This window comes from Dipodomys merriami, unplaced genomic scaffold, assembly GCF_024711535.1.
Source record: "Dipodomys merriami isolate MVZ:Mamm:240054 unplaced genomic scaffold, mDipMer1.0.p SCAF_15, whole genome shotgun sequence".
NCBI classification, from domain to species: domain Eukaryota; kingdom Metazoa; phylum Chordata; class Mammalia; order Rodentia; family Heteromyidae; genus Dipodomys; species Dipodomys merriami.
The window spans coordinates 17,743,863-17,761,737 of record NW_027202826.1 but is presented as its reverse complement, the minus strand read 5'-3'; the positions used below and the strand labels follow the sequence as shown (position 1 = coordinate 17,761,737).

At 38.8% G+C, this 17,875-nt stretch overlaps 1 protein-coding gene across 4 annotated transcripts in view; it reads right to left on the bottom strand.

The window, feature by feature from the left end:
- Rap1gds1 (Rap1 GTPase-GDP dissociation stimulator 1) overlaps positions 1-17,875 on the bottom strand; it is a 104,577-nt gene that overhangs the window by 68,880 nt on the left and 17,822 nt on the right. For all 4 annotated transcript variants that reach the window (XM_070022309.1, XM_070022311.1, XM_070022312.1 and 1 more), the window contains exon 2: positions 14,693-14,800. In XM_070022309.1, coding sequence (XP_069878410.1) covers positions 14,693-14,800 — 108 coding nt within the window. The remainder of the gene's footprint in view (positions 1-14,692; positions 14,801-17,875) is intronic.

The window sequence follows — 17,875 nt, the reverse complement described above, 5'->3', positions numbered from 1 at the left end:
GTGTCCCCCCTCTTAGAATTCTTTGTAATGCTGGCTTAATGTTTATGTATTCATTTAGTTTTTCTTTGCTATTAAAAGTTTTCAGTTCTCCATCAAATGTGAATGCTAGCTTTGCCGGGTAGATCAGTCTGGGTTGGCAGTTATTGGCTCTCAGGGCTCGTATGGTGCTTTCCCAGGCTTTTCTTGCATTCATTGTTTGTGTGGAGAGATCTGCAGTAATTCTTATTTTTTTCCCATTGTAGTATAGCTCCTTCTTCATTTTTGCTGCATGCAGGATTGTTTCCTTATTATTCAGATCTATCATTTTTACTATAATGTGTCTAGAAGTGTTTCTCCTGGGGTCTTGCTTGTTGGGTGTTCGATAAGCTTTTGTGATGTAGTTAAGATGGTCGTTTTTGAGGTGGGGAAAATTTTCATTGATTATCTTGTTAAATAGGTGTTGCATTCCCTTGCTCTGGAATTCCTCACCTTCGTCCACTCCAATTATGCGAAGGTTAAATTTTTTAGCATTATCTGCTTGCTCTTGAATATCCCTTTGGTTTAATTTGAGTAATTTTTCCATATCTGTCACTTTTTGGTCCAGTTGGTGTATTCTGTCTTCTGTATCTGACACTCGACCTTCCATTTCATTCACTCTGTTGACAGTGGCTTCTATTGTGGTTTGCATGGAGGAAATGGATCCCTTTATGGATTCAATGTTGGTTCTCAGAGTACTGATCTCACCTCTCAATGAGGTATGCATTACCTCTAATTTGGCGTTTATCTCACTTCTTATTGAGGTTTGTGCAGCTTCTATTTTTGCATGCATCTCTTGTTTGATACCCTGTATCTCTTTGGATAGTTCATCCTTGTGCTCTTTCAATTTCTGATAAATTTCTCGCTTTATTTCTTGAGTCATTGCCTCCAGCAACCCTTGGAAGTAGCCTTTGTCTTCCATTCCTGCTTTGCTCCCACTGGGGCTCTCCCCTGTGTGGCTGCTGGCTTTTGAGGTGAGCTTGCTGTCCTGGGTGGTAGTAAACCTTGTGATTTTTCTCTGTGATTTTCGCATGGAGGTTCAGGAGACTGCTCTTCAATTTTGTTTTGGTGTGTCTGTCTTTGCTTGGTTGCTGATTCTGTATTGGTAGAGAGAGTCTGTGCCTGATCTGGGTTCTGTTGGGAGCCTATTTCCAGCTGCTATTCTGACTTACTTAGGATTCTCAGCTCTCTGCTGTAGATTGCTGACAGTTCCCGCCTTTGGAAGGGTTGAGCAGCCTAGACTGCTTGTGTTTGCTCCTACGGGTGCTCTTGTGAAGAACAGATGCTCTGGATGCACTCTCCCAAATGCTGGAGTCTGCTATGGGCTCCTGATGTGTTTTTGTTTATTTGTTTTGGGCTGGTTGTGGGCTTGAACTCTAGGTTTGGGTGCTGTCCCTCAGCTTTTCAGCTCAAGGCTGGCACCCTACCGTTTGAGCCACAGCACCACTTCTGACCCTTTTTGCTTTTGTGATGCTGAGGAATCAGATCCAGGGCCTCATACATCCAAGACTATCACTCTATTGCTGAGCCGCCTTAACAGTCTGAGCTCCTGCTTACTATCAGGTGTTGGCAGCCTGTGTTGCCCAATTCCCAGTCTAGGGTATATGGGTGGAGTTTTGGTGGGGTTTGGGCTTCTCTTGTCCTGGGCCTCCAGGTCTTTTGTTGTCACAGGCGTGCTTCCCGGGGGAGTGTTGTTTCCTGGTTTTCTCCCCTCTGTTGAGGCGTATGCTCAGCTTTTTACTTCAATTGGGAGGAGTTGGTTGTGTTGTTCAGGTGCCGGATCCCCGGGCTTGGTTCCGGCCCCAGCCTGGAGCGCGCTTGTTAGGCCTGTGCTGATGTGTATACCCCCTAGGTTATACAGCCTGGGGGACACAGTTCAAATTTCTTCTACTGTTGGTAGTCTTGACCCAGGGGCGCTGTTCCTGGCTTGGGCATTTAAGCTCCCTTCCAGGGGTGCTCTTGCTCTAGCCTGGCCAGCTGAGTGTGCTCCACGGGCTGGTGGAGCTCTCAAACAGTTCCCAGTTTTAGTGGGTCCTGTGGTCCGGGTGCTGGGGTAGGGAGTCTAGGTCAGGGTCTGGGGATTCCCTCCAGCTCTGGTCTCCCTTGAGGGATACACTTCCCCTGTGGGGTACTCACCCTGGAGCTGGTTGTTTCTGTGTGGTGTAGGTCGTCAGTTGTTGTTGCAATCCGGGCTGGGTTGGGCGGTGGTGGCTCTGTGTGATTCTTTTCTGTCTCTGCCTCTGTCGAAGCTGTTGGGTCAAGAGTGTCCACGCTCAGGCAGCTTCTTCTCGGTACCTCTGGGGCCCAAGTGACCCCGCCGGGTTGTTGCGATCGTGATCGGGCGGGCGGGTGGTCTGCAGACAGGACCCTTTGTCGCGCCGAGCCGCTTTGGCGGGATGGAACCTCTCTGCTTGGGTGGAGAGTGCTGGATCGTTGCGATCGCGATCCGGCGGGCCGGGTGGTCTGCCGCAGGTCCTTTTGTCACTCTGCTGATGCCGAGCGACTTTGGCGGGATGGAGCCTCTCTGCTCGGGTGGAGAGTGAGGGGTAGGGGTGGGATCCTCGTGGAGACTCCCGGCTGGTAGGTTTCTCTGTTCCTGGTGATCTGCTGTTCTGCAAACCAGTACCAGATGTTCTGAAAGTGGCCCCCTGTGTCTCTGCTGTTTCTCTGGGGCTCCCACAGCCCCCGCCGGGTCGGCTGGCCGGCGGCTTGGCGTGCTGCCGCGCGGCCAGTAAAGGTTGGGGGAGGGGTCTTCGCTTTTCTCTGTTTTGAAATTCTTTTCCTCTTTCTTTTTTGTTATTCTCCGCCTCTGGTTTTTCTCTGAGTGTTCGTCTTTTTGTTGTTGTCGGTCTCTTGGGGAGATTAAGCGTTGGAACTCGAACTCTCTTTTTGGTTGGAGAGAGCTGTGGCGTTTCCCTACTGCCCCGTCGCCATCTTGGTCCCCCCTCCCCTCCTTCAGATTTTTAAGGTAGTTAAAATGTTCCTTTATACCTGAAGTAGACAATATCAACTGTCTATAGCTCTAGTCTCAAAAAATGATGTCCTTTCTTCATGGTTCTATTCCAAACTGTCTTTCAAATTGTCCCCAGTTTATACTGATTTTTATGGTCTTAGCATGGTATAAAAACCCTTTCATAGTTTGATCCCTTCCCAGTTTTCATCTTTCTACTATTCCCTCTACAATTCCTTTTTGTTTGCTATACCAAACTCTTCAGTTTCTCGTTCTACAAGGTTTTTATCCACCACATGATTTCCCACATACTGCTTGCTTCCTTTGCTTGGGATTTTCATTCACCCACAATGCTAATGCTCCCACATTTATATGGCTAAGGTACACTGAATTATCAAAACTCTTTGTCTTGGCATCCTTTTGTCTTGCCTTACCCACCTCCAAATACAATATTGTCATTGTTTCCCAGTTGTCAGAACATACTGGTTACTCAAAAGACTTGGGAGTAGATGAGATCATCCAAGGAAACTGTATTTTTCTTGCGTCCCCTTTATGCAAGAAATAAATGAAAAAGAGGGCACAAATCATAGGCCGCCCACTAGTTGTTGAATAAGAGATGTTAAGAAATTATCACCATTTGATGTGTTTGATACTTCTTTGGAGGCTTATGGGTAAGACTTAGCAGGAAGCAACAACAGTTGCATAAATATGATGGAAATGTTCTCAGATAAGGTAACACTGTGATAGGGCCAGGGGTGGGCATTGAACCCAGGGCCTCCAAGCACTCACTCAACATATGAACTATATCTCCGCCTTTTTGTTGCTGGTTTGTTCATTAGATAAGATCTGTCCAGGAAATCCTCAGGCTGTGATCCTCCTATCTCTACCTCCAAGTAGCGTATATTACACATATTACAGATGTGTTGATTGGACAGAGAAAAGCCTAGGAGATGGTAAAGCACCCTTCTGGGTGTGTCTGTGAGGGCATCCCCAGAGAAAAGTGAAGAGGAAAACCCAACTCAAACGCTGATGGCATTATCCCATAAGCTGAGCACCTAGATATAATAAAAGGAGAAAAAGAAGAAAGCACCTGTTGTAAGAGGTCTAAATGTGTAGTTGTTTAGTAAGACTTTTCTTTAAAAATGAAGAGCCACAAAGGGACCCCTACTGCATTGTTGGTGGGAGTGTAAACTTGTTCAACCACTTTGGAAAGCAGTATGGAGGTTCCTCAAAAGACTCCACATAGAGCTCCCCTATGACCCAGGAATCCCACTTTTAGGCATTTACCCAAACGATCACAAACAAGGCCATACTAAAGCTACCAGCACAACTATGTTTATTGAAGCATTACTTACCAGAGCTAAGATATGGAACCAACCCAGATGCCCCTCAGTAGATGAATGGATCAAGAAAATGTGGTATATATACACAATGGAATTTCTATGCCTCCCTCAGAAAGAATGACACCACCCCATTTTTAGGAAATGGAAAGACTTGGAAAAAATCATATTAAGTGAAGTAAGCCAGACTCAAAGAAACATAGGTCCCATGGTTTCCCTTATCTGCAATAACTAGTATATGTCTAGGACAAGCAGAAGAGGTCACAAGCTATGTATAACCTGATGCTAAGCTAAATGAACCCCAAGATAGGAACATAAGAGGTTTTATCTTTCTTGCTGTTGTTTTTAATGTACTTATAATGTACTATGTAATTTCTTTTGTATGTTCTTCCCCCAAGGGATAACCCCTGTGGTCACTGTATTTGATTCTGGTGCTCTGAAGCTTGTACATACATTTTTCTAATTTGGGGAGAGGAAGGGAAATAACAAAATGCTGAAATAAGGATGCAAGATGGCCCATTGTAACAATGGGATGTACAAGACAGTATGTTGAAAACAAACTTTACAACTTTTTTTGGGGGGGAGGAGGAGGGCAGGGAGGAGTTGGGGAGGTGGGGAGGAAAGGGATGGTAGGGGAAAGGGAAATATAAAGGAAGGTGTAACAATGCTCGATAGGAAATGGACTCATTACCTTGCCCTCTGTAAGTATCTGTACAGTATCTTTACAATAAAAATATACATTAAAAAAATAGAGAGCCACTTAAGTAGTTGTTTCCCCAGATTTACCATGCTCAATCATGACTGACTACTACTGGACCTGGCATCATCTATGTGATAGCTTCACAGTCAAGCAAAATGCAAGAGTATCAGGACCATGGAGGTAAACACACTCGTTTCAAAGGAAGGCCAGGTGCTGTGTAGCAGGTTTAGGTTCCTTGAAGGAAGCTTTTGAGAGAGTGATACATGAAGTTCTGAGAGTAAAGCTCACAACTTTCTGGGTCTCTATCATGCTGGACCATGAACTGTCAAAGAAATTCATAGGCATAAGTGGAGCTGGCCCAAGAGAAAGGCCAGCATATCCCCCACATGTTGGACAAGGGAGTTACAGAACTGAATGCTTGCCTTGCTGAATTCTAGCCTTGCCTAGTGCCAGCCTTCTTTTCTGTGCTAAATGTCTTCTCTGTTTCACTGTAAGCTACAAGAATGTAACTTGTTTATTTTTCATTTTTTTTCAATGTTATAGAGGCTCACAGTTAAGATTTTGGCTTGAATCTCACAGGGGAATGAATTTGGAGTTTGAGCAATACTGCAATTGTCAACCCTTTGGAGCCACTTGGAGGTGGACAAAATGCATTTGCATCATGAGATGAGGGTCAGGGATGGGACTGTTACAGTATAAGGTATGCTTGGGAGTCAAGTTAACAAGTAAAACTGTGATGATTAATCTCTGTTGCCAATTTCATTGGCATAAAAAAAAGCATCTGGATTAGTAAAATATACCTTTGAGTGTGTAAGGATGTTTTTATAGAGGATAAACTAAGGAGGGTAGACTTGTCCTAAATATAAGTGGTTCCATCCCATTGGCTGATGGCCTAGATGAAACAATAAGGGAAAGAGACAGAGCCAAGTAGAACAGACACTCTTTCTCTGTTCCCTATACCATGAAGTAAGCAGGCTATACCTGGCATGCCTGATGCAATCTATGATGCTCTGCCTCACCATGGGCCCCAAATCAATAAAGCCAAATAATATGGACTAAAACCTCTGAAACTAAGCCAAACTATATCTTTCCTTTCTGAACTTGCTATCAGGTATTTTGTCAATGATGCCATCTGACTATCACACCAACTAAAGCTAAAGACTTTAAATATTCAACAGCAATATTCTGTACAACCAGGGATTTTTTTTTTCTTTTCCAACAGCTAAAAATGCTACCAGTACTGAGAACTTGTAAAAGGGAGATGGTTTGTATCATCTAAGCCAGGTATAAAGAAAAAGACAAAAAGTATCCCTATGCAATAGCTATTACCAGTAAGACTCAGAGGAAATATCAGTTCCTCTCAAGACGCTTACAACTTTGAGTTGAATCTAGCTCTGTTTCTACAGTACTTTGTAATTACCTCTATTACTAATGAGTTATTAATTACTTGTCTATCTAGACTGTTGAGCCCTCTAAGGCCATTACCAGCTAATACATGGTAGTGCCCAATTAACGCTAGGTGAACAGAATTCTGTCCCTCACAATTTATAACTGAACATCTGATTAGGTATCCACATTCATTAGTATATAATGATTATATATTAACCTCAGCTTGAAACTGCTACAGGAATAACAAAGAAGCAAATAAGACATTTATTGATGTTTTAACACTCGTAATCACTTCTAACAGAAAAGAGGATAGAACTTATAAGAGACTGCCTTATAATTTTAGAAATTCTCTGATAAAGAATTATGAAGTCAACAATAGAAGTGTTATAAAATTACCAATCATTAGCTCATGCAGGGACTAAACTTTTCACTTTGCATTAAGTTAATGAAGTCTTAGGTTAGATTTTTCAAAAGCAAACATATGCAAAAATGTTCTTAAATCTGCCAGAAATCACTGTAAAAAAAAATTACCTTGCCTTTGTACTCTCCCTCCCACATAAACACATCAGAAAGAAAAGATGATCAATCCATTACTAAGTTATTATGAGCTAAATGAAAACAGTTTGCTCCTTTAGTGAAATGAAAAGGTCTAACACTCATCTACAAGAGGAAAAAAATTACAAAATAAATTCACCTAACAGAACATTATGTGCCCCAAACTAGACTTTGAATCCATATGCTCTTATTTCTAAAACATTTCTCTGCCTTTTAGAGCCTCAAGTTGGCATTGCAATAAGCATTAAGAAGTAGGTCATGAGACATCACAGTAAAATCAATTATAGATTCTTGTGTGTAATATCATTCTAATGACTGTAGGCAGTTATCACAACACATAGCTTTTATGCTAAACAATATTTTGTTATTTCACAACAAGTGTGCATTCCGCTTGTCATGGTAAACTTTGTGTCAGTACCTAGGTATTTAGTCAAGCATTCTGGACATTTCTGTGATGATGGTTTTGGATATAATGAACAGATAATAGCTTTTTGAGTAAAGGAGATTTTCCCTCCATAATATGGGTAGGCCTCATCCGATCAGCTGAAGACCTATAGAGCACAAAACATTAGCACTGCCTAAAATTCTGTTAGCACTTTCCAGATTTGAACTACAATCTAAGCTCTTCCTTAGATTTTTAGGAATTTGGCATTACAAGCCCCCATAAAATAATACAGTAAAATGCATATTACTGTGTAGAATCTGATGCAAATTTGATTTCCTTTCTTTTTCAAGTAACTTGATCTTTTAGCACAGAGATCCAAAAGATTTTTTTCTGTGAATTATTTTTATCTTTAAAGTCTGAAAATGTTACTGTACTGAATTTCAACTTAAGCATTCCAGGGCAATTTTCACCAGTAACTGGTAGGCCCTTTCTATATCTCTCTCTCTCTCTCTCTCTCTCTCTCTCTCTCTCTCTCTCTCAACATATACATGTATATTCTAGTCTTCCTTTACTTCTACAAAGTAAAGCTTTAGATATTACTTCTATTTGTTTTTCTGTCCACTTAAGAACTCCAATTGCATGTATGTTGGATCTTTTAAATATGTTTGATCTTAATGATCTTTTTAAGTTTTCACCCTTCCATCTGCTTTTAATCTTTTCTTCCCCTTATTTTAAATCACCTCTATTCTTCTTTTGGCAACTTGTAATTTAACATTTGTTTCTAAAGGGATTCTGTAGTGTTCTTCAATTTCTTCTGGTTAATTCTAACTTCAAATCTTCCACGTAGATTATAAATTTCTGACTTGAAACTTTTTACTTTTCATATCTGCACAGGTTTAAAGATACTTTAACTAGATTATGGGGTTCTGTTATTGCTAACTGCTTCACAATAGTTTTTGCTTAGGAGAAAAAAAATTAAGAGCTAGTATTTTTTTTCTTCCTTGAAACCTTTTTATGTGTCTCTCCTGAAATTCACTATTTAACATATATATTTAGTTTCCTTACCTAGTAACAATAAACAGATGAATACCAAGGCTTTTAGTTCAAAAGCCTGAGCGTCTGCAGAGACCTAAGGAGCTATTTGGTGTGTCCTTTGACTTCACAGGATTCTTATTTCTACACAAGATCTAACCTCCCTTCCTTACAACTCTTACTTTTCGTCACCAAGCATACCACAGTAATAATTCAGTCATTCCTAAATGGCATTCTCCTCACCTGTCTCCTCACCCTTTGAAGATGCAGTCATGCTCCGTTTCCAACTTCTGTGCCCATCCAATACACTCTCCTCAGCACAAAGCCCCTCCACTCCAAGTTAAGGACTATAGGTGAAAACCAACAGGTCTGGCTTCCTATGTACTTTTAAGTAACCAATACTCCAGTCTATGACTAGATCTTAGAACTTTGCTATCAGGAAAGTTGGTACCCAAGAAACTCTAACCAGGGTAAGAGTTTTCCCTTCAAAATGTAATTTTAATTGCGTGGTATCACCCAGAACTCTCAAAGCTGAATAGACTAGATTTGGATATTAACTTCCCCCTCTAATATAGCATAGATTCTTGTTAGCTGACTTTATTTGGTAATCCTTACTCTGGAAGGAGTTTTGGAGAATGTGCAGAAAGATTCAGATTTAGGTGGACATCATAAGGTAATCGAGGAATCTGAAGTTTTAGTCAAGACGTTTTAAGGCGACTGCTTTAGTTCAGAAGAGGATTACATATATTCATCAAGTGTTACATTTATTTTGTAAAAACTGCATCCATGGTATCATTAGCTGATGCTAATTGCTGATGCTAATTGCTGATGCTAATTGCTGATGCTAATGATACCAAAGAATCAGCTAATGATACTTTATGAACAACGGACAAAGTAGCTAAAAAGCATGATACAAAATAAATGTAAAGAAGGTAAAAGAATAAATTCAGCTTGCAAATGAAGCAACTCTGGTGCCACATCTGACAATAAGATCAAAGGGTAAAGTCCAATCTACATAAGGCTAAGAAAAAACAAAATATAATACTATTTTCCCTGAACACCAACAATACTCCACAATCAATTATCATAGATTCAATAGGTTACAAAAATACAGCTGGTAAGTTTCAAAGTCCCTTCCTGAGGTAGTAACTTTGCTAATGAAAGTAAGTCTGTTCAGAAATATTAAAGGCATAAAGCAAATTAAAAAGCATTTAGAGAAGATACATGAGGTAATCTACATAAACAGCTGTGTATGCTTAGGTGGTAGTCTACAGGGAAGCCAACAGAACAAATGCATGCTTTAAATGGTGAAAATAGTATAAAGGCTAGGAAATAAAGAATTTACCATGTGAATTGCTACTATGATATAAGCAAAAGAAAAATCAATTTATATTGTGTTAGAAAGTTATCCTATAAAAAATAAAGGCCCTACATTCGATTCCTCAGCACCACATAAGCAGAAAAAGCTGGAAGTGACGCTATGGCTCAAGTGGTAGAGTGCTAGCCTTGAGCTGAAGAGCTGAGGGAGAGCACCCAGGCCTAGAGTTCAGGCCCCACAACCGACCAAAAAAAAGAAAAATTAAAAAAAAAAAAAAACAATTGCATGATTCATAGAAATAAGGGACTGCCAATGACAAGTTTAAAGTTAGATACTAAAGAAAATTTTTTTGTTGCCTTTGTATGTTCTTCCTCCTGTTGTCATTGTACTTGATTTCGGTACCCTGCATCTTGTATATACATTTGTCTAATTTGGGGAGAGGAAGGGGAATAACAAAATGCTGAAACAAGAACACAAGATGATCCATTGCAACAATGATAACCACAAGACACTGTACTGGAAATGGGGGGATGGGGGAGGGAGAAGGGAAGGAGGTGGGGGAGGGAAGAGCTAGTGGGAGAACAACAAAGGGGGGGGGTAACAATGCTGGACAAGAAATGTACTCATTCCCTTACTCATGTAACTGTAATCCCTCTGTACAGCATCTTTACAAGAAAATAAAATTTAAAAAAATAAAGGAAGAAAATGAGGTAAGGAGAAAGAAAGCCAATTAAAATTGCTGGTGTGATGGCATTGTTTTATGGCTCCCTCAATAAAAGGGACATGTGTCTCACAATTAAAAGTAAAATAGAATTAACAGAAATTTTATGATGAATCGAAGGGCAATTTTTCTTGTCTTTAGGCCTTTATGTAACTCATTTTTTCCTGCAAAGTGACTGAGACAATAGGTAGAATATTGTTTTAAATTTTCAAGTAAGCATGACAGTGTAACCATACTAGAACGGTGCAGTATTTACTAAGAATCCTTTCCCTGTGATGTGAATCAGGAGACAGAACAAGCAGGCTGATTTCTTGGCTGGTAGCCTTCGTGTATTTACTAAAACATTTTAAAAGTGAGATCTGGAGTGTTTGTATGAGTAAATGAATGCTTCTTATTAAGTTAGATCAGTGAGTTACAGAAAAATGCTTGCTTAAAATTCATTCCAGTATTCAAATCTTCTCTTACCTCTTAATATTAACATACATAATACATTTAATGAGGAAAGGTGGAAAAGAAGAGAGGAAGGCTAAAAGGAAGGAACTACTCTATTCAAGTAAAAATTCTAACTTCAGATTATGATCATTTATAATGCACAATTAAGATATTATAGATATTAAAAAAACCACATTTTACAGAAATATTCTTTCTAATGACAAAGTTAGTGGGTTATAAAAATAAAAAATTTAATTTAGATTTCCATTATACATATTACCATCTAATATTTTACAAGATGGAGAATCTGTTTATTAGGTGCAATTTTCATGTAAACAGTGATTTTTAAAATTAAGACATCTCACACTAAGACTCATGAAACCAGGTCTCTATTTAAAAAAAGCAACTATAGTTTTATCTAAATTAAATGTGTTATAATTTTACTTTTTAAGAGAACAGAGTGGCAATGGACCAATCACTTTACTGAAGTATAAACAACTGTAGAAAATACACATCTTACTGGTATATTATTTTTCTGGCTTAAAAGATGCTAATTTTATAAAATAAAAATAAAGTAAATACATTAGTCTATATGTCAAGGAAAAGAAGGCTATCTTTTTCTTTTTTGTGTGTGTGCTGCTTCTGGGCCTGATGTTAGGGCTTAGATACTATCTCTGAGCTTTTTTGCTCAAGGCTAATGCTCAACCAGTTGAGCCACAGCTCCACTTCCAGCTTTATGGTGGTTATTTGCAGATAGGATTCTCACAGACTTTTCTTCCTGGGCTGGCTTTGAATTGCAATCCTCAGATCTGTTTCCAGAGATGATAGGATTACAGGCGTGAACCACTGCACCCAGCTTATCTTCCTCTTTACTAACAAAATATGGAACTATTCTTAAGAAATATAAAATTTAGTATCTTAGAGCAATTTCACAGCATATTATCTCAGCAAAAATACTTTTTATTTTGTTAACTAAGAGTTCAAATACAAACAGTATTCTGCCAAAGCAAACCTGTCTTTCATTCTGTAAATAGTCAAGTAAGACCTGGCTCAGAGGAGCTACAGCAAAGACTACATGGACACAGACCCAGACCAGAGCACAAGCTCCAGTGACAACTACAGCTCAAAGACCAAACATGAGTGCCTTTAAATCTTTTGCATAAGTAATCTTACACGTGAGAATATTTACAAATTTTATTTCAGATTGTTAAGATATTTCTTTTGCTCTTTTCCTTAATAGTAAGTAGTTGCTATTTTTCTCATTTCTATTAAACACTCTGGAATTGGGTAGCTCTAAGATTTCCCAGGACAATTTTCAATAAAAAAAAGTTTGATGAACAGGCCCTCAAATTGATCCAAAATTTAACCAGTAGTTACATACTTCTCAGTGCTTTTTTTCAGTCTGTTCTTGAAAAGTTAATAAATTTTTGCTTCCTTATGTCATTTCCCTTCTTCAATTTTGTCTTTTTCTCCCATACAAGATTAGCAATCTTCTCTATATGACCAAGGAGGAAGTCACCTTCATGACCTTCCGTGTGTGTGTGTGTGTGTGTGTGTGTGCGCGCGCGTGTGCTGGTCTAGTAGGGTTTGTACTCTGGGTCTGGACACTGTCCCTGAGCTTTATTGCTTCAGCCACAGGTCCCACTTCTAGCTTTTTTGGTGGTTAATTGGAGATTAAGAATCTCAGTCTCATAGCCCTGTCTGGATTGGCTTCAAACCATGATCCTCAGATCTCAACCTCTTGAGTAGCTAGGATTGAAGGTGTGAGTCACCAATTCCTGGCTATGACCTTCCAGTTTTAAAGCAAATGGTCCCTTTAAAAATGCTTTCCTAACAAAACAAAGTAACAGGAGGCTGAAAACAAATCAAACATAAAATAATCCTTCAAAGAACGAAAGAGATAATTTACTTCAGATAATTATTATTATGTAAAGTTGCCTACATTATAGACACTTGGTGGTTTTTTTTAGTTGTAATTTCATTTCTAGATCAATGCCTTTTAAAAGAACTTTCTGTAGTCATGAAAATAGGTTACATTTGTGATTCTCAAAAGAAGTCACCTGCAGTATGGGCATAGTGGCCCTACCTGTAATCCCAGATACAAGGGAGATGGAGATAAGCCAGTCTGGGTAAAAAGTTGGTGAAACTCTCATCTCAACAAATAGTCTGGATATGGTAATCCACAACTATAATTCCAGGTATAGGAGATGAGTATGCTAATATCTCAGGCAAAAAGATGACACACTATCTAAAATACAACTTAAAGTAAAAATGGCTGAAGGCTTGGCTCAGTTGGCAGAGCACTGGCTTACGAAGGGCAAGCCCTTTATCAGCTCAAGTACTTATCAAAAAAAGAGTGCAACTAAGAAATTTCATTGTAAACTTTATTAAAGATGAATAGTCACATGTTTGTATTATAGTAGAAAGGACAGATGTAGACATTTCTCCTTTCCTTCCTTTTTCTTTACCATCTTGAGCCTTATGGACATGTTCCTATTGATCTTTGGCTCCCTTCTCTGTTATCTGTAAGATTAAATAGCAAGATACATGTCAAAAGTTAAGAGAAATTAAGTTCAAAGGCTATGGTTTCAATGTGAAATGACCCCACAGGCTCCTGTGCAGAGCATGTGTCCTTGCTCAGCTGGCAGAGCTTTTCTGAGAGGAGGTAGGCATTTTAGCAGGATGGGACAAGTTACAGAAGGTCACTGGGCCGTTCCTTTGAAGGTTATACCCAGGCCTCCCATCTCTCTCTCTATATATATGTATCTCTTTCTCTCTAAATTGCTGATTTCTGGCTGCCATGAGATGAAGAGGTCTGCTCCACATCTGCTGCTAAGGTAGGTTGAAACTGTGAGCCGAACTAAAAACTTCCTCCATTCATTTGTTTCTATCACAGTGACATGAAAAACTGCCTAACCCAGGATAATTTTAAATGTGCTTTGTGAATAAAGAATACTGTAATCAGTTATTTTAAAATTTCTAGTCAGTTTTTATTATTTATTATTTATAAATAAAGAATAAATTTAATAAAAAAGAAATAGGAACAACATGCTAGAACATAAGAAACAATGTATAGTCTCCCTTAAAATTTTATCAGCTACATAACTGGCCACAGGATAAAAGAAAGGCATCACTACGTTCAAATACAGCACAATCAAATAAAATTAAGGCAACAACTGAAAATCATTTTATACCTACCTATGGTGCTGAGGGAAATTAGTTAACAAAAATGTGTTAAATTGAATGTAAAATGTAATGTGTTAATCAATAAACAACTTTGTGATGACTATTTGTAGTATTATGTACCACAACACTGAATGTCAAACCTTCCCTAAGTTTCAAGGAATACTTGGATCACTACTGATAGTTCTGCCTAATTTTGCCTATGCATACATCTAAGTTTAAAATAAAATTATCTTAAAAGGTGACCATAGGCAAGTGGAGTATTTGAAGTTCCTCTTCTACTTTTCCTCGTCTCATCCCCATTCTCCTACGTATCAGTTGGGTCTTTGAGCACAAGTGTAGTATTAAGAGAAAAGTAACTATGATGTCTGTGTGTCAGGACTGGAATCACAGACTTCTCTGCACTGGTGTAAATGTCATTACCACCAATCCCTTCCTCCACTCTTTGCGGATCAGTTTGGCTTTCAGTCCTCTGTTTTTGGGTGGGTATTAGGGGAGGGAGGTAGATAAGAGGTAGGTGAGGCATAGTCAAAACAATCTGATTATTCAGGAGTAGAACTGAGAAGAATTAATGCAAATACCGGTTATGTGCTTAACTGTGTAATGACTTCTATATGGCTACTGATTTGGTTCTTTTTCATTTGGAATTAGAGTAAACATTATAAAACTTACTATTTTGAGCCAGGGCTTGAAGCAGACAATCCAAACATCCTTCTAAACTATCCTCAGTCTGGTCAACAGCTGTTATCTTCAGTTTCTTTAGCGTATCACTGAGATTATCTGTTAACATAAAAAGAAATTTTAGGAACTTCACCAACCTTAAGACACAGTGAATGTTACACAGTAAAAGCACACCCAACTATCACTGATGTACAAAAGGCCCATTATATTTACTAAACAGCCCAATACCTCCTAAAGTGTCACTGGACTCTGCACTATTTCACATTTTTGTTTTGTTTTGTGCCAGTCCAGGGACTTGAACTCAGGGCCTGAGTGGTTCCTGAGCTTTTTTTGTTTAAGGTTAGCACTCTACCACTTGAACCATAGATCTACTTCCAGCTTTTTGGTAGTTAGTGATGTCTTACAGATTTCCTACCGGGGCTGGATGCAAACCATGATCCTCAGATCTCAGCCTTCTCAGTAGTAAGGATTAGAGGAATAGCACCAGTGCCTAGCCCTACCATAAGTTTTAAACAAACCTTTATCCATTTAACTCAATATGAAATGTTTACTCTATAACTACTTAAGTGCCAGGGATATCCCAGATTATTACTGAACAACCTTTTAATATTCATATACTTTATTAAGCTTGTTTAGGAAAACAGTAGTTGAGAAAACCTACACATCCACAAAGAAATCATATACTTTGTAAGAAATATTTAATTTCATTTTTGCCTCCTTTATTGAAGATTTGTAAAACTTTCAAAATAATATGACTTCAAACTAGACCTCCTGGGCCACACCTGTAATCCAAGCTATTCAAGATTATGGAGATCAGTCTGGGTACCAGTGGCTCACACCTGTAATCCTAGCTACTCAGGAGGCTAAGATCTGAGGATAGTGGTTCAAAGCCAGCCCGGGGTGAGAATCTTATCTGCAATAAACTACTCAGAAAACTGGAAGTGGCACAGTGGCTCAAGAGGTAGAGTACTTGCCTTGAGCTGAAAAGCTGAGGGACAGTGCCCAGGCCCAGAGTTCAAGCCCCACAACTGACAAAAAAAAAAAAAAAAAAAAAAGATTATGGAGATCAGCAGAATTGTGGCTAAAGTCTAGCTGGGCAAAAAAAATAGTTGAGAGATCCCCATCTTCATCTATAAAAAACTCTGGTTATCTCAGTTACACCGACATTACTAATAACATTGCTTGTGCATAAATGTGAGATTGTATTCAGAAAGTCCTGAGAGCAAAAGGGCTGGGAAGCATGGCTCAAATGTAGAGTGCTCGTCTGGTAGGCACGAACCCTGAGTTCAAAACCCAGTACCACCAATGGCAATAAAAAGGAGGAGGAGGAGGAGGAATGAAGAAGAAAAAGGAAAAAGAGAGGAACTTGACGAGAACTTCAAATAATACTAAGTGTGATAACTATGTATCTTTAATGCTGTCATTAAAAAAAAAACAATAACCTCCTATTCAAAGTTCTGCTTTAAGCCAAGACCTGTCCATTTGGATTATGAAGCAATGCTCCTAAAGTATATATTGGTTCCTCTAGCCCACAGACTCTCAAAACATTTTTATACTAATAAAAATTATTGAGGATCCTAAAGAGTTTTTTTACCTTGTTTCTGTTGATATTTGACATATTAAAAAGTCAAATTTGAGGTTTTTAAAGATTTGATAATTAATTCAAATGTAATAATTATAAACATGATACATATTATTACAACTATTTTAAACATATTTTATATAGCAATAGGAGACATCTACATAGAACATATTCTAAGAAATTCCATTCTATTCAATGAGGGTAGAGATACAGGAGGGGGATAATTGGGAAAAACGAAGGACCACAAAGCATTGTACGCATAACCTGACTTACAGACTGTAACTCCTTTTTTTTTGGGTCCGGTAGTGGGACCTGGGCGCTGTCCCTCAGCTCTTCAGCTCAAGACTAGCGCTCTACCACTTGAGCCACAGCACCACTTCTGGCTTTTTTCTTTTTGCTTATGTGGTGCTGAGGAATCGAACCCAGGGCCTCATGTATGCAAGGCAAGCGCTCTACCACTGAGCCACTTTCCCAGCCCTGTAACTCCTTTATACAACTACTTAATAATGATAATAAACAAAAAAAATCCTAGTCAGGAAAAAAATGTTTCTTTATGGAAAGTGATTTGCCTATTAATGATGAGAAAACGTTTAGAACAAAGTTCCTTAAGTTCTTTATCCAGAGACAACTGAACACAAATCAGATACTGAACATGTTAAATTCACTAAGAGGTCAGCACTTAAACCTTTATGTAATGTAACTGGAGTATTGATACCGTGAGTACATTTGTCAAATACCTAACAATGCATTCAAAATTTGTGCATCTTAAGTGTACAGGAATTATTATAACTTGTATAAAGACCATACTAGAAAAGAGAAGAACTGAGTCAGGAGTGCTGTCTCATGGAGCAATTTTCCATCCAATGACACTTCTTCCTCACTCATCAACTGCCCTTACGTCTCACCAGGACAGGAATAATTATGAAATTAATTAACTAAAAAAAAGGGTTCATGCTATAGGATGTGCTTGAGAAGCTGAGGTAGGAGGATCACTTGTGCTTGAGATCAACCTGGATCACTATTTTAAATGATGTATGTTAACATTGCAGCCGATAATTCCCAGGATTAAATCTCCAGTGGTTCTCTGAACCTGGTTATTATTTTTGGATGTGATCAAACTATGAGAGTAAGTCTCAGTTGTGAATCCTTACCACCCAAATTATTTTTCATGTAAGCCAGTATCTCTTTAGTGGGGCAGTAAAACAGAGAAAGAAATGGATAAATTTCCTTGAGATGTTTCAGTAATAAATATATTTGTTAGTCTTAATTTTTGCAGTGGTAGTGATCAAAACCCAGGTCTTGGACATACTAAACAATTGCTATACTACTGAGTCATAGCCCAGCTGGGAAAGTATTACTCTCTCCTCTTATAAGACAATTTGTCTTATGAAAAGAAAAGGACTTCAAAGGACTAAGAGAAAGTTGACTTTCGGTCATTACTTGAGTCTGCTACTTTGTAACCAGTTAGTTGCTTCTAACTAAAGCTACAATGTAACCAAGTCCTCTAAACTATCAAAATTTCTCAGGCAAAGGCCTTGAATGCCTTTACAAAGCCAAAGCCTTCTCAGTCTTACTGCCTACTGCAGCAATGG